Source organism: Schizophyllum commune, assembly GCF_000143185.2.
Source record: "Schizophyllum commune H4-8 unplaced genomic scaffold SCHCOscaffold_7, whole genome shotgun sequence".
Lineage (NCBI taxonomy): Eukaryota > Fungi > Basidiomycota > Agaricomycetes > Agaricales > Schizophyllaceae > Schizophyllum > Schizophyllum commune.
In genome coordinates this window covers 1,991,267-2,014,502 of record NW_026089544.1, presented here as the reverse complement: position 1 = coordinate 2,014,502, position 23,236 = coordinate 1,991,267, and the positions used below count along the sequence as shown (strand labels likewise).

General features: G+C 57.2%; 10 protein-coding genes across 10 annotated transcripts; 5 read left to right on the top strand and 5 right to left on the bottom strand.

Annotated features, from left to right (window-relative positions):
- Positions 1-256: 256 nt before the first annotated feature.
- On the bottom strand, positions 257-6,084 carry SCHCODRAFT_02581751 (uncharacterized protein; the record flags this gene model as incomplete). The annotated part of the gene is made up of 12 exons (XM_050343918.1): positions 257-351; positions 403-760; positions 817-1,517; positions 1,565-1,770; positions 1,817-2,608; positions 2,660-3,103; positions 3,166-3,468; positions 3,525-3,847; positions 3,901-4,601; positions 4,652-4,857; positions 4,904-5,695; positions 5,747-6,084. 11 exons carry the CDS (start codon positions 6,082-6,084, stop codon positions 419-421), a joined length of 5,148 nt encoding a protein of 1,715 aa, XP_050199751.1. The 3' UTR covers positions 257-351; positions 403-418.
- Positions 6,085-6,321: 237 nt separating this feature from the next.
- SCHCODRAFT_02505094 (uncharacterized protein) lies at positions 6,322-8,878 on the bottom strand (the record flags this gene model as incomplete). Its single annotated transcript, XM_003031184.2, has 4 exons — positions 6,322-7,427; positions 7,473-7,678; positions 7,726-8,520; positions 8,574-8,878. 4 exons carry the CDS (start codon positions 8,876-8,878, stop codon positions 6,322-6,324), a joined length of 2,412 nt encoding a protein of 803 aa, XP_003031230.1.
- Positions 8,879-9,416: 538 nt separating this feature from the next.
- On the top strand, positions 9,417-9,895 carry SCHCODRAFT_02326777 (uncharacterized protein). The gene is made up of 2 exons (XM_050342378.1): positions 9,417-9,567; positions 9,616-9,895. Exons 1-2 carry the CDS (start codon positions 9,545-9,547, stop codon positions 9,830-9,832), a joined length of 240 nt encoding a protein of 79 aa, XP_050199750.1. The 5' UTR covers positions 9,417-9,544; the 3' UTR covers positions 9,833-9,895.
- Positions 9,753-10,765, top strand: SCHCODRAFT_02326686 (uncharacterized protein). Its single transcript, XM_003030799.2, has 3 exons — positions 9,753-9,851; positions 9,901-10,032; positions 10,081-10,765. The coding sequence occupies exons 2-3, from the start codon at positions 9,987-9,989 to the stop codon at positions 10,386-10,388; spliced, it is 354 nt and encodes a 117-aa protein (XP_003030845.1). The 5' UTR covers positions 9,753-9,851; positions 9,901-9,986; the 3' UTR covers positions 10,389-10,765.
- SCHCODRAFT_02326661 (uncharacterized protein) lies at positions 10,573-11,340 on the top strand. Its single transcript, XM_050342377.1, has one exon. The coding sequence runs from the start codon at positions 10,731-10,733 to the stop codon at positions 11,202-11,204; it is 474 nt and encodes a 157-aa protein (XP_050199749.1). The 5' UTR covers positions 10,573-10,730; the 3' UTR covers positions 11,205-11,340.
- Positions 11,341-11,357: 17 nt separating this feature from the next.
- Positions 11,358-11,801, bottom strand: SCHCODRAFT_02629832 (uncharacterized protein). The gene is made up of 2 exons (XM_003031185.3): positions 11,527-11,801; positions 11,358-11,462 (listed from the first exon to the last, which is right to left on the bottom strand). Exon 1 carries the CDS (start codon positions 11,790-11,792, stop codon positions 11,541-11,543), a length of 252 nt encoding a protein of 83 aa, XP_003031231.1. The 5' UTR covers positions 11,793-11,801; the 3' UTR covers positions 11,358-11,462; positions 11,527-11,540.
- A 418-nt stretch (positions 11,802-12,219) lies between these two features.
- Positions 12,220-12,574, top strand: SCHCODRAFT_02629824 (uncharacterized protein). Its single transcript, XM_050345553.1, has one exon. It carries the CDS (start codon positions 12,232-12,234, stop codon positions 12,454-12,456), a length of 225 nt encoding a protein of 74 aa, XP_050199748.1. The 5' UTR covers positions 12,220-12,231; the 3' UTR covers positions 12,457-12,574.
- Positions 12,395-16,468, bottom strand: SCHCODRAFT_02629823 (uncharacterized protein). The gene is made up of 14 exons (XM_003031186.2): positions 15,870-16,468; positions 15,619-15,820; positions 15,463-15,571; positions 15,097-15,410; positions 14,946-15,049; positions 14,812-14,893; positions 14,602-14,760; positions 14,381-14,551; positions 13,819-14,325; positions 13,610-13,765; positions 13,352-13,555; positions 13,183-13,294; positions 12,955-13,133; positions 12,395-12,906 (listed from the first exon to the last, which is right to left on the bottom strand). Exons 1-14 carry the CDS (start codon positions 16,445-16,447, stop codon positions 12,688-12,690), a joined length of 3,096 nt encoding a protein of 1,031 aa, XP_003031232.1. The 5' UTR covers positions 16,448-16,468; the 3' UTR covers positions 12,395-12,687.
- Positions 16,469-17,130: 662 nt separating this feature from the next.
- On the top strand, positions 17,131-20,827 carry SCHCODRAFT_02545310 (CBF-domain-containing protein; the record flags this gene model as incomplete). The annotated part of the gene is made up of 7 exons (XM_003030800.3): positions 17,131-17,347; positions 17,396-18,138; positions 18,187-18,301; positions 18,353-19,465; positions 19,517-19,648; positions 19,696-20,292; positions 20,342-20,827. The coding sequence occupies exons 1-7, from the start codon at positions 17,183-17,185 to the stop codon at positions 20,825-20,827; spliced, it is 3,351 nt and encodes a 1,116-aa protein (XP_003030846.1). The 5' UTR covers positions 17,131-17,182.
- On the bottom strand, positions 20,686-21,916 carry SCHCODRAFT_02629818 (uncharacterized protein). Its single transcript, XM_050345552.1, has 6 exons — positions 21,831-21,916; positions 21,634-21,782; positions 21,387-21,583; positions 21,223-21,338; positions 20,984-21,173; positions 20,686-20,935 (listed from the first exon to the last, which is right to left on the bottom strand). Exons 1-6 carry the CDS (start codon positions 21,900-21,902, stop codon positions 20,898-20,900), a joined length of 762 nt encoding a protein of 253 aa, XP_050199747.1. The 5' UTR covers positions 21,903-21,916; the 3' UTR covers positions 20,686-20,897.
- Between the last annotated feature and the right edge of the window lie 1,320 nt (positions 21,917-23,236).

The following is a 23,236-nucleotide window of genomic DNA, read 5'->3' as shown; positions in this document are numbered from 1 at the left end:
CGGTCGAGGGGACAGTGCGCAAAGATAATGGTTGCGTTCAAAGTGTCTCCGTGGAGGACGCGCGCTGGTTTTGGGCGCGTTCAGTGACGTCAGTGCGTCATAGATGGCTGCCAAATGCGTCATTGCTATTGTTCTGAATCCCCGCCACTTCGCGGCATCTTCCGGTGCTCCTCTGCTCTTACCCTCATTTCTTTGACCGAAGGCAACGCCGTTCATTAGGACACGCTATCCTATTAGTATGAGTCATTTATTCCGCATCTTGCGTGTCGCAAAGACTGGCGCATGATAATCAGCTGTTCAACGCTACGAATGGCGAGGACTATCACCGGACCCGGACGAAGTTGCATCCTAGTACAGTACATTCACCTCGTACATAGTGTGCAACACTGATACGCCCACGACAGAAACATCTCAGACCTCACGATTTCTGAGTGTACGGTACACGCGCACGATAACTGCGAACCGACTCCTCCACCTCCAAAGAAACGTCGCCTACAAGGCGCTGCTTCCGCGGTAGCATAAGCGCTGCGTACAGCCGGTTTAGGACACTGTTATAGGGAATATCAGCTGCGACCCCTCGCAGGAGACTGAGGTTGAGGGCTGCAATGGGCTGCGAGGAGTTGTCGTGTCGCCGATTGATGTAAGTCGCGTCCGGGTACGTCGCAAATGCTCGTAGCATCGGTCGCACGACCAAACCGTTTGCAACTCCTGGTGCATCGGAGGCGAATATGCTCTTCCGAGCGTCAAGATGATCGAAGTTCTGCGAAAAGTTCAGCATCGACAACGTAGCGTTCGGGAATCGGGATAGAGAAATACCTCAAAGATGCGCTCGTATGTCAAGCGCGACAGATGTTCTTCGATTTCCGCTGTCGAGACATGAATCTGAGCGTTCTTCAAGATGATCTTCAGCGCTATGGGGAGCAGGCTGCCGTCCTGCAGCTGAACGACGAAGAGGAGGTCAGCATGGCTGAACTGCTTCGCAGCGCAGAAGGGCTCTGGCACGGCGTGCTGCAGCCAGATTGGAGACTCCGTTGCCCATCTTTCGTCGCACTCCGCCTCCGGGAAGCCAGTGATGAAGGGCCTGACACGGAATTTTCCGTCGCTTTCGTCCCGCGTCACGCGAACGAGCTTGCATGACATGTGCGCCCATGGAAGGGTACAAAGCTCGTTGGATAGGAAGAGAGTAGAAGGGCAGCGGTCCCCCTTGAGTGCGAACAGCAGAAGAGTAAGGAATGAAAGGTGGATCGAGTTGTGCAGTGGGGGAGAGAGAAGCACGGATGAAGCTGTCTTCGCGAGGAACCCGTAGGCGGGCCCTATGCCTGCCCGAAAGAAGATGTCGGCTAGAGGGAAGATGTACATAGGTTCATCAACAATGGCCTCCGAGCCTTCCGCATTGATAAAGGCGCCAAGAGAACCGCTCACGAGTTGCACGCAGTTTTCCGTCGACTTGAAGCCTTCTTCGCCGAATACGATCATCCTATGCAGAACCATGTGCGCAGTAAACCAACCTTCGATATCTGGGGCCCGTCAGAGAAATTCTCGCTGTGCCTGTGGAAGTACTGACCATTGTTGAGAGCTGCGACAGGATCATAGACCCGAAGCCCATGAACAAGCCTCTCGTGCCCCGCACGAACGAGTCTATCCCAGGTGAGCGGGGAGTCATCGGGCTCGACCCGCGCATTGACCGCAATGAACGCAGAAAGCAAGGTATGGGGGAATAGAAGGCGCCCCATAAGCAGAGAGGTGAGAAATAAGGCAGTCAAGCGATATCTGTAGACCATCAGCAAAGATGCACAGAAAGAAAAGGCGCACACACCGTCCCCTGAACCACAAACATATGCGATTGATCAGCTTTTGCCCGTCCTCTGTCTCGCATAACCTTGGAGGAAGGTAACGTCGTATATACCGCCGTTGATCCTCTACATCAGAGAAAGAGCCCGTGTTTACGCACAGGCGATAAGAAGCATCGCGGAAGGGAGCCATGTCAAAGGGAACTCCGCTCAGAACCATAGTCAGGCCATCGTAACCCTCCCAGGATCTTGTCAGTTCTCGTAAACAAGTGGATGTGCCGAAAGCCTCGGAGAACTGGTCACTAATGGCGTGTACATCATCGACGACGAAAAATAAAGGCTCGTTCATGCCGATGGAAGAGCGGATCTCGCGTAGAGTATCCTCGATCATCTGTTGAACGTAGCCCGGCGTCGTGTGGCGTATGTCCAGCCGCGATGCGAGCCCGTCGAACACATCTTCGCGCACCATGTGCCTCGGTGCGATCTGAAGCAGAAGCCAGCGCTTGCGATATTTGAGATCGCGCGCGTCCGGGAGGCTCGCCAGATATAGTTTGAAGATCGTGAGTCGGGATAAGAGTACACGAATAGAGAGGTCGTGCATTTGCTCGACGTTGGTCTCAGAGATCTGGACCCGGGCGGAGTCAGTGGCGTCGACGCCATCCAGTTCTTGCAGATCGGCAAGCGAGATACCCGCGAGTATATCGCCTGAATTCAGACGTGGTGGTTTGCCGTTACAAGAGACATAGAGACCCCAATGCTTGCATAAGCCTTCGTACAACAGCCGTGTCTTTCCCGTCGCCGAGCTATTGACGAAGGCACTGAACATATGTCTATGAGTATCTGCAAGTGCGGAAGCTGTGCGCGCCTACGTGTGTTGATCAGGATGGAATATACTTGATAGGCGCGAAGGAGCAGCCGCCGGATGGCTTGCGCACCCGAGCTCATGTAGGAGCAGCGAAGGGTTGGTATTCGGGAGACAAGGTATGTGAAGTGACCGCATGAACTCCATATACTCAGTGGGCACGTCAAGGTCGGCGACGGCGGCTGTCCAATCGGAGAAGCCAGCCTCGCCGGTTGCAAAAGCGGACAAGGACGGAGTGATACTGGCGGTATATTCTTGTATACAGTCTACGACAGCTCTGTCATGCTGTGTTTGGGGTTTTGGCGATTGCATCTTATGTGGCTGAAGACCTGAACTGTTTGTGAGGAGTACCACGACAAGGAAAGCGCTCAACGGCACGCACCTAGTGCTGCAAAGCTCTCTCGTTGAACCCTCACCAGTTGAGTTTGGTTGAGCGAAACGGTCCAATGTCCTGCGACCAGCATGTCGCATGCTCTCAGACAACGAACGGTCCGTCACAAGGGAACAACCCACGATTCGTCCTGATTGTTTTCCGTCACAAGTCGCGAGTCCTCTGGTGTTTGGATCTGACTTCCACGAAGTAAGAGCGCCAACCAATGGGGCGACCAGTAGCTGCGAATCCGATGACCGCTGAATCGACCGTTGAAGCTAAGAAGGGCGGTGACCGTCACGCCGTGATGTTGTGGCGCACCCGGTGAATCGGTGTGACCGCCGAAGATATCGTCTTCAACTTGCATCCAACCTTCGTCTCTATTTCTTGATGTCTGTGATATTGAATGATGCTCAAGTTCTGGCCTATCCATGTTTCTTGGGTCCCTGCCGCGACAAAGGGGACGCGACACTGCTGTTGCATCTACGATTTCTGGACGTACGGTACACGTGCACGATAACTTTCGACCGCCTCCTCCACCTGCAAAGATTCATCGCCTACAAGGCGCTGCTTCCGCGGTTGCATAAGCGCTGCGTGCAGTCGCGTATATACACTACTAAAAGGGATATCAGCTGCAGCCCTATTCAGGACACTGACATTGAGGGTAGCAACGAGCTGCGAGGAGCTGTCGGGTCGCCGGTTGATGTAAGTCGTGTCCGGGTCAGTCGCGAATGCTCGTAGCATCGGTCGCACGACCAACCCATCTGCAACTCCTGGCGCACCGGAGGCAAATATGCCCTTGCGAGCGTCTAGGTGATCGAACTTCTGCGGAATAATCAGCATTGCGCGACAACCTGGCGTCCCGGGCATAGAAACACCTCAAAGATGCGCTCGTACGTCAAGCGCGACAGATGTTCTTCGACTTCCGCTGTCGAGACGTGAATCTGAGCGTTCTTCAAGATGATCTTCAGCGCGATGGGGAGCAGGCTGCCGTCCTCCAGCTGAACGACGAAAAGGAGGTCCGCATGACTGAACTGCTTCGCAACGCAGAAGGGCTCTGTCCCAGCGTGCTGCAGCCAATCTGGAGACTCCGTTGCCCATCTTTCGGCGCACTCCGTCTCCGGGAAGCTAGTGATGAAGGGCGTGACGCGTAATTTCCCGTTGCTCTCGTCCCGCTTCAAGCAAACGAGCTTGCATGGCTTGTTTGAGCATGGCAGGGCATCAAGGTCGTTGGATAGGAAAAGGTCGGAAAGCCGGCGATTACCCTTGAGTGTAAGAAGCAGGAGAGTGAGGAATGAAAGGTGGATCGAGTGGTGCAGCGGGGGGGAGAGGAGTACAGATGAAGCCGCCGTCGCGAGGAAGCCATAGGCAGGCCCGATTCCCGCGCGAAAAAAGATATCGATGAGCGGGAAAATGTACATAGGCTCGTCGACAACGACTTCTGAGCCATCCGCGTCAAGGAAGGCACCGAGAGCGCAGGAAACGATATGGAGGCAATCATTTTTTGACTGGTAACCTTCTTCGCCGAACACGAGCATCCTGTGCATGACCATGTGCGCAGTGAACCAGGCTTCAACATCTGCAGAATTCGTCAGAGATATTTGCGCTGGACTACTGTCTCTGACTTACCACCCCGAAGGGCCGTGACGGGGTCATACGCCTCAAGCCCATGAACAAGCCTTTCGTGCCCTGTGCGGACAAGCCTATCCCTGCTTAGCGGGGAGTCTTCGGGTTCGACACGTGCATTGACGGCAATGTACGCGGAGAGCAATGTGTGGGGGAATAGCAGGCGCCCCATGAGCAGAGAGGTGAGAAACGAGGCAGTCAGGCCGTATCTGGTGATCATTAGAAGACTGAGCAGGAATGAAAAGTGGGACGCACCGTCCTCTGAACCACAAACATATCCTGTTGACCAATTTCTGCCCGTCCTCCGTCGCGCGCAGGCTTGGAGGAAGATAACGATGTATGAACCTACGCTGATCCTCAACATCCGAGAATGTTCCCGTGTCGGTACAGATTCGGTATGAAGCACCGCAGAAAGGGCCCATATCGAAGGGAACTCCGCTCAAAACCACGGTCAGACCATCGCAGTCTTCCCAAAGCCTTGTCAACTCTCGCAGACAGCTGGACGATCCGAAGGCCCCGGAGGCCAAGTCGCTGATGACGTTTGCATCATCCACGACGAAGAAGAGCGGTTCGTTTACGCCGATGATCGTACGAATCTCGCCGAGAGTTTCCGCTATCATTCGCTCAACAAATCCCGGTGTCGCGTCGCCGGTGTTCATGTCGAAGGCAAGGCTGTCGAATACATCTTCGCGCACCATAAGCCTTGGCGCGATTTGTAGGAGAAGCCAGCGCTTGCGATATTTTGGGTCGCGCGCGCCTGGAAGACTCGACAGATAGACTTTGAAAACCGTTAGTCGAGATAATAGCACACGAGCCGAGAGGTCGCGCATTTTCTCGACGTTGGTGTCGACGATTTGCCTCCGGGCAGAGTCAGTGGCATTGACTCTAGGCTTTTCTTGAAGACCGGCCAGCCGGACACCCACGTTCACATCGCTCGAGCTGAGACGCGGTGGCTTGCCATTGCAAGAGACATAGAAGCCCCAATTCTTGCATAAACCTTCGTATAGCAAGCGTGTCTTGCCTGTGGCCGGGCTATTGACGAAGACCCTGCACAAGGTATGTGAGTAGTTCAAACAGGTGAACAGGCTGGGTGCGTACGTGTGTTTCCCTGAATGAAATATGTTCGATATGCGTAACGGAGCAGCGGCCGGATGATCCTCATTCCCAAGTTCATGAAGAAGTAGGGACGGGTTTGTATCGGGAAGCCGAGGGATGCGAAGTGATTTGAGAAATTCCATATAATCAGTGGGCACGTTCAGATCGGCGACGGCGGCTGTCCAGTCCCCCATGGTCTTGCTCTTAGCGAAAGCAGACAGCGCCGGGGTAATCCTAAGCGAGCACTCGCGGATGTAGTCTTCGAGGGTTCTGTCGAGACTTTGCGGATCTTGGCCTTCTGGTTGCATTTCAATGTCCTCGTGCTTTGTCGGAGAGAACATGAGGGTTCGGGACAACCACTTGACGCGCCAATGCTTCATCGGCAAGTGCCGAGCGGAACCAGAATGTCCTCGAGTCGTGCTGAGCTGCGGCGCAAGGTCACCTTACTCGCGAGTTACGAACATGCACGAAGCGATACACAAGATACTAGTGCGACAACGTACAATATGCAGTACTTTCATACGCTTAAGCCTCTGCCCGCGCTTCGGCAATGTATATCCTCGCCCTGCCAACTTCGTCTACTCCGCTACTTCCTGCCCCTCGTCAGAGTCGTCCGACACTTCTGACTCCGTGTCTGCAATTGTGCCCTCAACATCCACCCGTACTGATTCGTCGCCCACCATGAGTTGCTTGCGACGATCAATAAGCGCAGAGTATATTCGCCGCAGCGTAGCATCCCAAGGGATATCCTCTGATAGCTTTTGGAGCGCGTCCATTTTGAGCGCCGCTCTAGGCTGCGAGGAGGTATCCTGCTGCAGACTGCCGATATCGGTCGCATCCGGAAAGGTGGCGAACGCGCGCAACACGCGCGGTTCACCCGAGCCAACGATCGGCGTCTGCAGATCCAGGGAAAGGCCTGCTCCGGTCGGTACCTGCGAAAGGGAGTTGAGCATATCTTCGTTGTCAATCCGGGCAGATTGAGACCATACCTGGAACAAACGGTCCGGCTCCATGTTCGCCAAGCGCAACTCGATATTCTCGATGGGAGCATCGACGTGCTTGTTCTTGAGCATGATCTTCAGCGCCACGAAGAGGACGTCACCATCCGCGAGCTGGACGGCGAAGAGCAAGTCCGCCCGACTACACTCGGACGCAACGAAAAAGGGCTCCGTTGCATCGTGCCGTAGCCAGCTTGGCGATTCGGTCGCCCAAGGATCCTGGTCGCGGCCTCCAGGAAACGGCGTCTCGTACGGGACAGCATGGATTGTATTCGCCTCCTCCGAGCGCGACAGGCGCACAAGCTTGCACGTCTGCTGCGCCCACTCCGGGAATGGCTCCGCCAATGCGAAGATGTCGCAGAGCTTGCGATCGCCTTTGAGGGCGAGCAATAGTAGAGTGATCGAGGCAAGATGGAGGGGCGGCTCGTGTGGTGGATCTTGAAGGGCAGAGGCGACGGACGTGCAGAGGTAGCCGTACGAAGGGCCCCAACGGTGGAAAACGAGACGTGCAAGCGGGAATATGATGCAAGGCTCGCAAAAGATGGCCTCGGAGCCATCTGAGTTCGCGAACATAGCAAACCTATGAGAGACCGGACGAGAGCAATCTCCTGTGAAAATCACACTGCCTTGACCGAGTGCAATCAGGCGATGGAGGGCCATCTGTGCCGAAGACCACGCATAGACATCTAAGACGAATGAGCAAGTGTATACGCACATATATGTGGGCTTACCGCGAGGGAGTGTCTGACTTGGGTCATACCGAGAGTAGCCGGAGACCAACCGATTGTATTCGCTACGCAACCGATAGTCCGTGTGAATAGGACCATCTTCGGGCTGGATACCTGCATACATGCGAACGTAGGACGTCAAAAGGGTATGAGGGTTTTGAAAGCGGGTCGTGAGAAGGCAATAGATGAAGTAGGTCGTTATGCGATAACTAGACTGTCGTGAGCACGGCTTCTGTAGGAAAGAAACTCTTCTCACCGTCCTCGAAGCCATAAGCAAATTCTGTCTAGAAGTTTCTCCGTCGATTGCGTCGACTGCAGGTCGGGGGGTAGATAGCGACGCACGTAGCGACGCTGCTCCTCGTCCCCATCGAAAAAACCAGTGTCGGTCCAGACCCGATACGGCGTAGCGCCTGAGTTATGGAAGTGGGAGCAGTCAAACGGCTGCCCCGCCAGCACGAACGTCATCGCATCGAAGCTCTCCCAGACCAATAGCATCTGCCGCAAAGCCGTGGTAGGTCCAGGTCCTGCCAAGCTTTGCAGATGGGCACGCTGAGCATCATCCACGACGCAGTATATGGGCTCGTCGTGACCAAGTAAGGATCGTATACCGAAGATAGCATCGCGAATACGACCCTCGAGGTATTCCATACTTGCGTCGTGTTCGGATATGGCTCTGAAGAAGTCGTCGAACATGTCGTAACACAGTTTAGCGGAAGGGAATAGCTGAAATCTGAGCCACCGCATCCGTACGTTCGGGTCATCAAGGGGAGCATGCCGAAGGTAGAGCTCGAAGAGCGTCAATCTGGACAGCAGGATCTGCGTGAAGATGCGCCGCAAAATCCCTGCGCTTCGGGAGTCAAGGTCGCCCGTCTGGGCCTTTGGAGCATCCTTCCGCGCGGATAACGATGAAAGCTGTAGGAGGCCTGTGTTCAGATCAAGGGACCCGGGAGCGGAGGGACCCGACACGCATGGCAGGTAAAGACCCCAGCGCGTGGAAAGACCCTCAAAAAGTAGCCGCGTCTTGCCTGTTCCCGCCCCGTTAATGATGATGCTTCAACAAGTTCAGACGGTTACGATTTCATCCCGACGTGAACGACTACTCACGTGTGCTGACCCGTTTGGAATATTTCCTTCAATCGCGACCGCTGAGGCGTAGTATCCGGTGTAGTGACATTCAAGTCATGCAAGAGGAAAGATGCCCGCGAAGCGTTGAGACACGGGATCTGCAGATTCGCGATGAAGTCCTCGTACTCCGGTTGATCGTTTCCTTCGAGCGAGGCTGTCCACAGACGCGATCGCCGGCCGTTGCGAGCGCGGTCGCGCAGGATCTGCTGATGGTTGCTGCTGAATGCTTTTGACTCTCTCCCAAGCGCATCGTCGGCAGGGCTCTGAGGGCTGAAGGCTTGCATATGGAAGCCCTAGGATCGCAGAAGACCTGCATGCGTAAGTAGGAGCAATCTGTATGTTATCAAATGGACGAACCTGAGGAAAGTATCCTTCCTGATTGCAAGAGTGCCAATTTCGGGGCGCCTAGACAGCAGGTTACGACAGCCCGACGGCGTCACGTATTCGGGGTCCAGGGATCGTAAGTGTTGACAGAATATGACAGTGAGAAGTACGACAGGAAAGTCGGCTTGGGCATGCCTCGGGATAGAGGAAAGTTGCTCGGACGAGATGGCAACAGCGAACGCAGCTAATTAGAAGAAAGCAGACAGCAGACCTCGTTGCATTGCAGAAAGCTATGGGCCAGAACGATAGCTGCGAGCGTAGATGGCTAGCGTTCGGGACAACATGGAACTTCGGCGCTTAGGGGTCAAACGGAGGATCGGGCCGGCCTATCGACCTCTACCCCGTCTCTCATCCGACCTCGTCGCGACCGCAATACCTGACCCTCGAAAGCGCCCAAGCAGCGAAGACATGCTGCATATAGCCTCGGGCCTCTCTTATAACAAACCAAAAAACCTCACAAGGCGTCTTTATATCGGAACCCATCCTCATCAAGTATTGATTCGCGATGCAGTACAGACACCGCATAATATAAGAACTTGACGCGCTCGCCGGTTGCCGGGGAGGCCATGAATTTGCTGAAGCGCCTAAGGTATGTACTCTACACAATTGGAGAGAGTGTTCTCAACAGATAGCTTAGATCGAGCCTGCGCGTCGCTGACATACGGATGCCGATGACTGCTAGACTCGCGGCTCGGACTCGCCATGCATCCGGGCAAGGATTCACTACGAGCGCTTCCCCACCTCCGTCTCCCTCCAGAGCCCCAAATGACGCTAGAAGAGCTTCGCATACCGGCGTTGGGATTGGCTTCCTCTTGGCGATGACCATCAACGTGAATGCGTCCCATAACGCGTAAAGTTCGTACAGTCTACATGGTGCGTGCTTAGCCGTGTCCCACGGACTATCGCTGACTTCGAGACGCAGTGTGGGAAGATAGCCTGAGGCTACTCCGCGAAGGTTACCTTGCCAGCGCGAGTTCACCAGAACTCCATGAGCGCGTTGCAGAGCGGATGTACAACCTCCTCAGGAGGAACAGTGGATCATACATACAGATCGGTGCGTCCGCCGTACTCCCCATCCATGCTCCCTGCTAACCCTGCGCAGGTCAGGCCATCGGCGCAAACACGTTTCTGCTCCCCGAACTCGTTCAGGTCAAATCCAAGTCCTTGTGGGACGGCGCACCTCAGGTCCTCTACTGCATCGTCGAAGCCGTCTTCTGCTCCAAGTTCTGGCGCCCGCCAAGCTGCCCGAATGGCGTATTCGGGATCTTCGAGGAGCAGGCGGTAGCGAGTGCGCCGAACAGCTCGATCATGGTCTGCATGACAGCGCGCCCCCCTCCCTGTAGCGGTCTGACCGTGTCCGCGCTCGGCAACGACGGCTTTCCGCCCACAAGTCGTAGAACGGAATCGTGATTGCTCAATGGTACGTTGTCGATCCATTCCGCCGTCATGACCCCCTTCGTAGAGTATTCGTACACTTCGGATCCATGCATGCGGTGCGCAAAGTCCGGGTACGCGCGCACGGACGCGGTTGTCCGCCGTGCGTTGTCCGCCCCCCGGATGCAGTCGAGCTCCTTGCGGAGGTGGTCCGAGATATGATCGACGAGGAAGTTGACGAGCAGCTCGACCTGGAGCCACTGCGCTCCCTTGTAGGTCGCGAGGTCCCACTAAGTCTGGCGCGCAACGCCCGGCTTATAGATCTTCACGGCGACCTGCTGGTCGAAGCCGCGCAGCTTCGCTTCGTGAACCTGCGCGATGCTGGCGCAGATGTTCAGCTCGGACTGGGTGCATTGCGATCCTCACCCCGGTAGCGTCCTTAGTTGCGCCCATCCCTCGAAGCCGACACAGCTGCAGCTCGTAATCCTCAACTTCGGCTTGCACATTAGCATCTCGAAGGAGATGCGCCGGCAGTGGGTGTCCATCTTCAAGGCCATGCTCGTCGGCGACCACGCTGAGGTCGAGTCCGTCGTCAGGGACTTGGCATGGACGACCTCTTCGCCTCCTTCGCGCTCATGCGTTCCATCCGGCTCAAGAGCGCGCGCACCGGGCTGCCCTTACTCTCGAAGGAGTCGACCAGCGACTACGAGTGCGGCGCGTAGACGAAGGCTGCGCTGCGGAACTTCCTCGTCGACACGGACCGCATGCCCGAGGTACTCGCGTTCCTCCCGCACTCGGCGATTTGGTGAACTCAGCCTTCCACGTTACATGCAGTACTCATCCAGTCTTTAATCTAACCCGTCGAAGCCGAGCAGTTTGTGGCATCGGTCGGAGGTGTGCGTAGAAGGTGTTTTGTACTACGTATGCTCATTTAATATGTCAACAGCCAGTGAGCTTGCTTCATTGTTCTACGTAGGCAAGTGCGATGGCATTGCATTAGGCGGACATGGATGTGGGTGATACACTCTGGCATACACGCAGATGGCAGATGGTATCCATGCCGCGGCGACGGTTCACAAGCACAAGGTCCACCGATTGGTATACTCCCCACTGCGCAAAGACAACGACGTCTCAAGGTGAGCTCACATTGGATAAAGAGGTGTTTGTGACGTACGTGGTCAGCGATCATCAATAATAATCCAAGTCGGCCAGCTTGTACCAGCGCGGCTCGCGAGCTGGCCCCTCGAATTCCAACTCGTCCGCAATCATCTCGACGACCTCCGGCGTCGGAAGTTGGCGTTCACTCGGCTTCGAGGAGCGGAGGTCCACCAGGGCGATCACGTAGTCGACCAAAGTGCGTTCCTCGTCCAGGAAGGCAATAGCGCCGAAGCTGCGATAGCGACCTGGGATGGGGTACTTGTTGCAGAGATTGCCCAACATCGACCGATAGGAGGTATTGCGCTGTGCCTCAATAATTTCCGGCGAAGGGTCCTCGGGCAGTGGCCGGAAGCGCTGGCCGGCTCTGCGCGCCACTTCAATTGTGTACGGGAAGCCCAGCACGTATTTTTTTGACCGGGGAGGAACTTGCCAAGGCAGCGGACGTGGGTGAGTATCATGTCCATCATCAGGCATGCCTGCCTTGTGCAAGGACGGCGTCGAAGAGATGAGATGATGGCAGCAGGAGACAAGAGTGCGTGCTGTGCACATGAAGGTCGCGCTGCGCACGGACCGCGTTCATCCTGCGCGACGGGCCCATGGTACAGGGCGGATGTGATCTCTAGTGGGTGCATATCAGGCAGTACGTGGGACGCGTGCTTAAGTTCAAGGTGGGCTTCATAAACGAGCTGGAGAGCACCATGTACGCGCCGGGCCGCGATTCATGGAGAAGAAGGATGCAGAGGGAAAGCTCGTTGCGCCGCGTATATCTGATGCGGATGCGAGGCCCGCTCTCAGGACACGCTCTGCCACAAAAAAAAACGGCCACGCCAGTCAACCGAGAGCACCAACGCAACCCCGGTCCCTGGCATCATCGCTATACCACCGGATTCTCCGTCGAAGTCAAGGGTTGGTAGACCCAGGTCGGCAAAGCGCTCAAGAAAGGTAGACTAGACCGTGGCAGCGGTTGTTCCTGAGGTCTGAGGCGCACAGCCTTCGCGGACGCGAGGAAAGTCTGCGAAGAATTAGATGGATTTAAGGTCACCGAAGACAATCATGACGATACATCTTCCCAGTATTATTCTCGTTCTTGAAACTGCACGATTATTCCTTGATGTAGGGCTTCGACAACGTACTATGGCATACTGGAAACATACGCAGCTGTAGGCCGTCTTCTAATTTACTTCAGATTCGAGAACATCTCCTTCGAAAGCTCCAGCGTAGCGATCTCAGCCTCTAACGTCTTGCGCTTGTCAGCATTCGCTGTGCGCACACTCTCCGGGACGTTCTGCTCATAGTCCGCCTGCGACTCCGTCTTGACGATCTTCTGGTGCGCCAGACGCACGACGTCGAGCTTCTTGTCGCATTTTGAGATCTCAACGTCCAAGTCGACGAGACCCTGCACGACGACTCAGTTGATGTAAGCGCGTAGAGGACTAAGACTCACTCGGACAAGGGTGTGGATGGCGACAGTGGGGGTGACGACAGCGGCACCGCAGCCTTCAGGAATCTCCTTGAGCTCGCGCACGACCTTCGCCGATTTGCAGCCCTTCGTCAACGCGACGATCGTGGGCACCTGAGACTCAAAGAGCGCCGCGTCCGCGTCAGACTGGGCGAGTATGAAGACTGAGAGTCGCGGTGAGCAGAGCGTACAGTATGTCGAACGTTCACGCACACTGGATGTCGTTCTGCAAGCTGTACGACGCCGCGAGCGATCGTCCGGTCTTGAGCGCGGAGAAGACGAGGTCGAACTGCTTCTCGGCCTCGTCGAAGGTGAAGTCGTGGCTCTGGCGAGGGGGCGAGATCAGTGAGGCGCACGCATGAGCCGTTGGGTGTGTACGCACAGATTCAGGGAACTTGGACAGCATGATCGAAGGCGTCGAGTCGTTCGGTCGTCTGGGCAAGCGCTGCCACAGCTCCTCCGTCACGAACGGCATGAAGGGATGCAAGAGTCTAAGCCCGTGGTCCAAGCAGGTGTACAGGGTCTCTTGAGCGGATCGTCTCGTCTCGGCCGACGCGCCCTCGTCCGTCATCGGCTTCATCGCCTCCTATGATCAAGGTCAGGGTTGTTCTCGTAGCGTAGAGACCACGATCGAACGCACGATGTAGACGTCGCAGAGCTCGTATAGCCAGAAGTTGTATGCCGCCGTGGTCGCCATCATGAAGTTGCGCTCCGTCATCTGCGCGTTGAGCTCCTTCGCGGCGACGTTCAGCTTGTGCAAAATCCACTTCTCGACAAGGCTCTCCTTCCCGGTGGGCTAGATATGCATATCAGCTGTCGGACGTTCCTACGCCCACTGAGGGCACGCACCTTCGCCGTCGGCTGCGGCACGAACGATTCATCGAGCTTCAGCATCGCGAACTTCGTCGCGTTGAAGATCTTGTTGCAGAACTTCCGGTACCCCTCTACGCGCAGGATCTCCAGGTTGATGTCGCGCCCGCCGCCCGAGTACGCGCACAGCGCGAAGCGCAGCGCGTCCGTGCCGCACTGCGGGATGCCCTTGGGGAAGTCCTTCTTCTGGCCCTCCTTCGCCTTCTTGATCTCCTTCTCGTCGAGGTTGCCCTCGAGCAGCTGCGCGTGCAGCTTCTCGAGCTCGCAGCCCTGGATCACGTCGAGCGGGTCGATGACGTTCCCGAGCGACTTGCTCATCTTGCGCCCGTGCGCGTCGCGGATCATGGCGTGGCAGTAGACCTCGCGGAAGGGCATCTGGTCGGTGAGCTTGAGGCCGAGCATGACCATGCGGGCGACCCAGAAGAAGAGGATGTCCCAGCCGGTCTCGAGGATGGAGGAGGGGTAGAAGTTGCGGTAGTCGAAGGTCTGGAGGGAGGACGGTCAGGTATGTGCACGATAGAGGTTAATGACGGACACGCACATTTTCTGGCCAACCCATGATAGAGAAGGGCCAGAGGCCGGAGGAGAACCAGGTATCCAAGACATCCTCGTCCTGCTCGAGGGTGAACGGCTTGCCATTAGCGAACGCCTTGGCGCGCTCGGTCGCCTCCTCGAGTGTCCGCCCAACGACCCAGTGCTTGCCGTCGATTTTCTGGTCAACGATGAGCACGAACGTCGATCGCCTCTCAGTAAGCCGCTCACGTCCTGCTCCGCGCCCTCGACGTTAACAAAGTATGCCGGCACACGGTGACCCCACCAGAGCTGACGCGAGATACACCAGTCCTGGATGCCCTCCAACCACCGGTACCACTCGTTCTCGGACTGCTTGGGCTGGATGAGGAGTTCGCCGGCTCTTGTGCGCTAGACCAACCGGTCAGACCTCTGAGATCCAGCCGTCTGTTCGGCACAGACCTTGATCGCTTCCTCGGCAAGAGGCTTGCAGTTCACCCACCACTGTGGCTTGAGGATGGGTTCAATGACATCTCCGGACTTGCTGTAATGCATTCATGAGCACGCCGTATGTTGGATAATCACGCCGCACGGACCTGCATATCGGGATCTGCATCGGGTTGTCCTTCTTCTCCACGAACAGACCGGCCGCCTCGAGTGCCTTCACCACCTCCACGCGCGCCTTGAACCTCGGCATGCCCTACGAACATAAGCGCCCGGTCCTCGACCCATCCAGATAGCACATACCGCGAACTTCTCGCCCGCGTTCTCGTTGAGGGTCCCGTCGTCGTTGAGGATGTTGATGAAAGCGAGGTTATGCCTTGTACCGACAGCGTAGTCGTTCGGGTCGTGCGCGGGCGTAATCTTCACGGCACCGGTACCGAACTCCATGTCGACGGCCTCCGCGTCGGTGATGATGGGCATCTTGCGGCCGGGGATGAAGGGGTGGATGGCGAATTTGCCGTGCAGGTGCTTGTAGCGCGCGTCGTCGGGGTGGACGGCGATGGCCGTGTCTCCGAGCATGGTTTCCGGACGGGTGGTGGCGATGATGATCTTCTCGTCTGGATGCTTACTGTCAGTAGGGTGGGCGAGGGAAGGACGTGCACGACGCACCTGAGTTCTCTATGGGGTATGCGAACGAGGTGATGACGCCGAACTCGACCTTCTCCTTGTACCCGGGGACAGACAGGAATTCGCGGCCGTTCAATGCTTTTTGGTCGACCTGGACTTAAGTGAGCGGGAAATATTGCAGATACAGTTGCAGCGCACCTCGAGATTGGACAAAGTCGTGTTCAGCCGCACACACCAGTTGACGAGGCGGTTGGCGCGGTAGATAATCCCATCTTCGTGCAACCTGCAGAAGTTCTCGATGACAGCGCGGTAAAGTGGAGGATCCATGGTGTAAGCCTTGCGTGACCAGTCGTAAGAGCCGCCGAGCCTGCGTAGCTGGTTGGAGATACGGCTCATGTAGCTGCAGGGCGTGTCAGTACATTGCCGTGGCTGAAGCACCGGCTACGCACTCGTCCTTCCACTCCCCAACCTTCTCCACGAACTTCTCGCGTCCAAGGTCATGTCGCGTCTCTCCGGTAAGCTTGAACAGCCGCTTCTCAACCACGGACTGGGTGGAAATGCCTGCATGGTCGAACCCGGGAACGAAAAGCGTGCGGTAGCCCCGCATGCGGTGCCAACGCACGAGCGAGTCTTGGATGGCGGTTGTCAGCGCGTGTCCAATGTGAAGGCTGCCAGTGACATTCGGTGGTGGCGAGGGCATAACGAATGTCGGGCTGCCGTCGTCCTCCTTCGGCTTGAAGTAGCCCTGCGCCTCCCACCAGTCATACCAGGCCGCCTCTACCGCCGTCGGGTTGTACCCCGCGGACATGGGCTGCGACAGGTCCTTCTTCTCCCCGGCCGGGGTGGTGTTCACGAACTCCTGCTCATCGGCCTTCTCCTTCTTCACCTTCTCCTTGGTGGACTTGGGAGCGGCGGCTGTCTTGAGGGCCTTCGCAGCAAGCTTGGCCTCCTTCTCGAGCCGTTTGGCCTCCTTCTTGGCGGCTGACTTGGTCGTGGGGGCCGCGGACGCCTCAGGTACTGTAGACATTGCTCTGCGAAAGATGGCGGTCGACAAGCCTCTCAGAGCATTTACCGCCATCGATCATGACTCGATCGGGATTCGGACGTGACGGACAAGTCACTTGAACAATGACAACGTGATCAAAAGGCAATATGTGGCGTGGAAAGACCGACGCGTGCTAGTGTACGGTTGAAGGCTTGTTTGCTTTCAATTTGATCGTATGCAGCAGATCGCTCATGAGTAGAGCTCTTCCGATGGGACTTGACGGCGCCCCTTTTTGACGCAAGCGTTTGCAGGTCGCTATAAAACCCAGCTACGCGCTCATTTAGTTGAGATCAGCTGCGCACGTGATCGCGTTTAGAGACTGGCTCTACGATTCCGAAGACTGAGAAACAGAACAATGAAAGCATGAAGATGATATAGGAGCCTGGCATCAGAGGAGTTTCGCATTGGGAGCAGATCCTGGAATGTGGCCGGAGCAGGTCAAAGTTCTGCATCTGGCGAGACCCGAGGTAACTAGAAACGCGTCACACTCGATAGAGTTCATTGGAGGACTCATGGTTCCATAGTACTGAAGGGTGCTCCAGTGGGCTGACTCGCAAGTCGTGGAGGAGTTTGTGAAAGTAAGAAAGAAAGTGAACTTCGCACGTGGCAACGGAGCCAAAATGCCATCAGGCGCCCGATGCCTGATCGAAATTTCTTGTACGGGCCCTCCCGCATTCGCTGACCTCTGTCCTCATACCCCCCTTCCACCCCTCCATCATGGCACGCGCGGGGAAGAACTTCACGACGAAACCCCAGAAGAAGGGCAAGCGCGATCAGAAGTTGAAGGATCAAGTTTTAGCGCTGGGCGGTACGGAGGGCGATTATGATCTCGTGAAGGACGCGGACAAGGGGCCTACTGCAGGGAAGGGTACTGCTGAAGATGTATGTTTCCAAGTCATTATATTGTATGTCTACTCACCTTGTTATTAGCCCGCTCTGTCTCGCGAGGTTTCCAAGTTTCTCAAGGGCCTCAAGAGTGGAGGCGCGGTCGAAAATGATGCGAACGATGATCCATATCCCCCCAAGTACACGAAGAAGGACAAGAAGGACAAAAAGCGGAAGGCCGCAGAGAGCGCACCCTCATCGTCCACTGCCGAAGCGAAACTACACAAGAAGGACGGCAAGCCGCAAGGGAAGCATGCGAAGGGGAAGGATACCAAGTTAGATGGGAAACAGCGCAAGGGCAAGGAGACCGAGAAGGCTGCGGAGGATACTGCCCCAGAACCTCCCAAGCCGCGCGTCGTGCTCCCGGAGAAGGTCACTGTGACCGGCAAGTTCGCCATCCCCCCGACCTCGCACTGGTACTCCATCCTCGAGCCGCTCGGACCTGCGCCCAACGCGCCCTCACCCTCCGATCTCGCCGCGCTAGCTTCCAAGGCCGCTCGCCTACACGAAGCTGATGTCGCCGCCTATCGCGCCTCGTCTGCATCCAACTCCGCCTCGGAGGCGCACTTCCTGTCGAACATCATCCAGTCGGGTACATTGTCCGATCGGCTCAGTGCTTTGACGCTGCTTGTGCAGAGCAGCCCGCTGCATAACACGCATGCGCTGGAGACGCTGAAGGGTATGGGCGAGCGCGGGAAGGGCAAAGGAGGACGCGAGGAGAGCCTGAAGGCCCTGCGATCAGTGGTGGACTGGTGGGTCGGAGGTGGCGCGCCGGGGAGGAAGCTCAAGTGAGTGTGTGCGTTCACGCCAGCGCGCCATGTACTAAGGCGCTTTAGGTACTTCCGCGATCAACCACTTACGCATCCAGATGTGACGGACGAGCACCTCATTGTTTGGCACTTTGAGGACTGGCTGAAGAAGTACTTCTTCTCCATTCTCCAGATTCTGGAGGTATGTTTCTCCGTCATTCAAACGGATTCACGTCCACTAACGATTCGTTAGGCCCTGTCCTTGGATACCCTGAGCTATGTCCGCTTGCAAGCGCTGAACCTCATCACCACCCTTCTCCGCGAGAAGCCCGAGCAGGAGCAGAACTTGCTCCGCCTGCTTGTCAACAAGCTCGGCGACCCCGAACGCACCGTCTGCTCGCGCGCCTCCTACCACATTCTCCAGCTCCTGCAGCAACATCCGTCGATGAAGGGCGTCGTCGTCCGCGAGGTCATCAACCTTGTCATGCGTCCCGCCGCCGCCCCTGCGCCAGCCGCCCCCCCCAGCGGGTCCTCCTCCGGCAAGCACATGCGCTTCGATGCCCCGTCGTCCGCCAAATCGAAGAGCGCTGCCCCCGCCCCGAAGGCGGCGGGCAATCCGCATGCGCGCTACTACGCTGCAATTACCTGCAACCAGATCGTGCTCGCGCCGAACGACCGCGACGTCGTGCACGCCCTCGTCAACTTCTACTTCGACATGTTCAAGGAGCTGCTCGGCGAGAAGCCCGAGGGCGACGGTGATGCTGCGTCCGAGGCCGGCACCCCCGCGCCCGAACTTGACAAGCAAGGGCGCGTGAAGGACAGGAATGCGCTGAAGAAAAAGGGCAGCGCGCCCTCGAAGGACAAGAAAGGGAAGGGCAAGATGGCCACGGGCGCTGCGGGCTTCGCCGAAGTCGAGGACGCGCAGAGCAAGCTGATCTCCGCGATCTTAACTGGTGTGAACCGCGCGCTGCCGTTCGCGCGCCTCGACTCGGCGGACGCGGCGCTCAACAAGCATATTGACACGCTGTTCTTCATCACGCACCAGTCGACGTTCAATATCTCGCTGCAGGCGCTGGTGCTGATTCAGCAGATCGCGGCGTCGCTGGGGATGCACCAGGCGTCCAGCGCGGCGGCGAAGGCGATCATAGACCGGTACTACCGCACGTTGTACGCGTCGCTGCACGATGCACGGCTTGCGAGCTCGGCGAAGCAGGCGATGTACTTGAATCTGCTGTTCAAATCGTTGAAGGCAGACTCGAGTGCCGAGCGCGTCAAGGCGATGGTCAAGCGACTCGTGCAGCTACTCGCTGCAGGCGGCAATGGCGCGACCGAGTTCGTGGCGGGTGGATTGTACCTTCTCGGCCAGGTGAGTCATGAGGACGAGCTGCGGTTTTCTCGGTACTTACACTTTGACAAGCTCTTCGACTCCATCCCAGGCTTGCGCAGTATGGTCACCGACGCGCCGTCTGTGTCTGCTACCGAGGCCTACGATGCTCGCAAGCGCGACCCTCTCTTCGCGAACGCGTCCGCGAGCCCGCTGTACGAACTCGTGAGTATCACCAACGCCTATCAATCTCCCTTACTGACCCTCCCCAGCTCCCCCTCACCCACCACTACCACCCCGCCGTCGCCCTCCACGCACGGCAGCTGCTCGCCGGCCAGCCGCTTACTGCCAGCGCCGACCTCTCCCAGAACACGCTCACCCACTTCCTCGACCGCTTCGTCTACAAGAACCCCAAGAAGCTCAAGGCCGACGATAATGTCGCTGTCTCCGGCAAGGCGCGCGGCGCGAGCGCGATGCAGCCCGCGGCGAGCGGGGTCGACGGCACGGCCGTGAAGTTGATGCGCGGGGAGGTGCCTGGGGTGGCGCCGTTAGTGACGGACGCGGCGTTCTTGAAGAAGAGGGAGGAGGAGGTGCCCGTGGATGAGGTGTTCTTCCATCGCTATCTGACGAGGAAACAGAAGGGCAAGGCGCAGGCGGATGATGGTGAGCCTGAGGAAAGCGCAGAGGAGGAGGCGGGTGATGCGGAGTCTGGGGAGTCTGCCGCGGAGGACAGCGATGAGCAGGATGACAATGGTCCCTTCATCGACTTGAGCGACGACGAGCGGACTGAGGTGCCGAAGGAAGCTTCCGAGGAGAAGGACGAGGACGAAGACGAGACTGATGACGAGGAAGAGGCCGAGATCTGGAAGGTAAGAAATTGCATCCTGGCATGCTTGTTTGGATGCTGATCCTACACAGGCTATGAAAGCAAGCATGCCGAAGGCCGGTGATGACGACGACCTCGATCTTATGGAGGACAGCGATGATTCGGACGACGTTCCCTCAGGCCTCGATGGCGAAGGCTCCGATGAGGTCCCCTCTGACCTCGATAGTGGGGAGGATGAGGACGCCGCTGCCTCGGCCGCCTCCGAGTCCGACGACGACGAAGATGACGATGACGCCGCCTCTGACGCTGACGATCTCTCCCTCGCCGAAGCTTCTGACGACGACGACCTCATGCCTATTGACGACGCCTTTGGGCCCGACGGCGTCCTCGAGTATGACGGTTCCGACGCCTCGGAGGAGGAGGACGAGTGGCATGGATTCCCGGACGACAAGAAGAAGCGCAAGCGCGATGCGGAGGGCGGGGAGAAGAGGACGAAGAAAAAGCAGCGTCTGCCGACCTTCGCGAGCTATGAGGACTACGCGAAGATGATCGAGGATACGCCGGAGGACAATATATAGTTCGCGGGCGTCTACTGCTACAGTGTATACAATGATTCGTCTCTTTGGTCTCTGCCTGGTTGTGAGACCTTCATCCTACCATGCTGCGCTTGCGTCCGCGAAGACGTACTGCGAAAAATGTGAGGAAGAAGATGACGGATGTAACATGGCGCTGACCGTCGTCTAACCGCTTCGAGATCGAGTTCCATGCTTTGCCCATCTGCTTCGCGTACGCAGTCAGTACTGAGGCGAAGAGGGGCTCAGAGTCTGGATGTGTTGATGCAAAGGCGCGCTCTAGGACATAGAGGTCGACAGCCTTGTCTTCGACCAAGGTCGATTGATATGACAGGCCGAAGTCAATGAGTACCTAGAGGTGGATGAGTCAAGGTCGAAGTACAGCGATTGGGAACACGCACTAGGTCGCCCTTCTTGCCCCGCCGAAGCATCATGTTGGAGGTCGTCAGATCGCCGTGGACAACATCTACCAAGTGCATCTTCGCGACTTCGGTGCCAATGTAGCCCATGAGCTCATCTGCGTCCATCGTCAGCCTCATTTTGCGGTCGCTGGCTGCGTGCTGACCAACTGTCAGGCCGAATTCGAGCAAGGGATCGGGTGCTTCGTCCTCCTCCACCTCGTCACCCTCTGCGAAGTCTGCGCCTTCATCCTCCGCACCTCCAGGCAGGAGCTTCCTGACACTCAGGCCGTCTATCCACTCGATTCCCAAAACACCGTCTGCAGCGTCCACCATCCGGACACCTGGAACGTTCACGCCCGACCTGAGCGTTCGGTCAGATCTGCTCACTCTGCTTGCCGGTGGATGACACACCTTAGGCACTTCAGCAGATTCCTAGCCTCCCCAGCAACTCTCGAGCGCGTCAGGTTCCCATCGAGCGTCGGGTGTCTGTACTGTTTCGCGAATCGATGCTTGACGAGGATAGGTTCCGATCCCTCATACAGATACGCCTTGTAGACTTTCTGACCTGTTCTCGGTCAGAGTCAATGGCATATAGAGTGTATTCTCACTGCTTCAGCGCCCTGTGAGACACTGACCGCGGTCGCAATGAGGTTGAATGAGGGGGATGAGGTGGAAGCCATGAAGTTCAGTCGGCCGGGCCGGGCGCCCGATCGACCTTAACCCATCATTCGCACGGCAAGCTAAGTCATCCCGGGCAGACCTGTGGTCTGCCTGGAGAGGGAAGAGAGGGCGAGGGAGGTGGCAGGCCTTTGGCCTGCCTCTCAATCTGATCCTGTGCCGTATCTAAGAAAGAGGGAACATGAAGAAAGAGGGAACCCCGCTTCAGCGAAGCGGGGGGTTGCGGGTCGGCGAAGCCCGACCGCCCTCGAGCGGGGAACATCAACCGGCACGTGACGCGGTAGCCGGCACATCCCGCTCGGGCGGCAGAGCCTCGCCGACGGTACACTGCGAGGCGACTGCAGCCTGACCGACAGCCGAATGCCGCCATCGGCCAAGGCCGAAGCAGCCCAAGCCAGAGCGCAGCTCTAAGGCGACAGCCGCGCGAGGCCGATGACGGGCAGAGGCCTTCGGCCCCAAACCGAGCTAAGCGATGGCCATCCATGCACGTAAGAGCAACAGGCTGGGAAGGAGGACGGAAAGCAGAAGGAAGGCTATGAGGTAGAGGAGCGGCGAGTGTCCGGGGGAAAGTAGGCGGAAATGCAGTGGGACGCGTGGGGGTTGGTCGGAGCCGCACATCATGTGACATGTTTGTTCGAAACGCGGTAGGGCCAGGGAAGCGGATCATAGCAAGGGCTTGTCGAGTGGAGGTAGGAGTACTCAAACCTGAGGGAGGTGAAGAGGCTTAAGGAGTTCGGAAGGGGCGAAGGAAGAAGGTCCTGTGTCAGGAAGGGGAAAAGGGGGGGGGAGGGGACCGCCGGGCGCAGTCGCGTGTAGTGTCGGTGAGCAGGGAGAGGTGTAAGTAATCAAATGGTGGAGTGAATGGAGTTGAATGAATAAATGTGGTGGTCGGAGGTATTCATGATAACAAAACATGCTTTGGGCGACGTGGAGGTGCATGGCCGAGCTTGGCGTGCGCGGGCGTGAGAATTAAGGATTGGGAAGGCCGATAGGAACAATGTGAGGTCTGCGGTTAAGCGGCGGAAGGAGCTGTATCAGCGTGAGTGGTAAGAGATGAAAGTCGCGAAATGGGTAACGGTCGGCATGAACAGTATTGAAACACAGTGGGCACAAGCCACCTGAGGTGAAGGATCGCACGGAGCGCCATAGCATGAGAATCGAGATGAGAAGAGGTTGTTGTAGGTGGAGAGGATATAAGATGGGTTGCAAAGGGGTGGGTGGATGCCTGAGGTGGGAAATCTCGAAGGGATGAGTACATCGAGGTCGACAAGAGGATTGAGAATGAAAGGAGAATGGGGGGTGGGGAGATGGGCGGTGGCGCGCGGTTGAAGGCCTG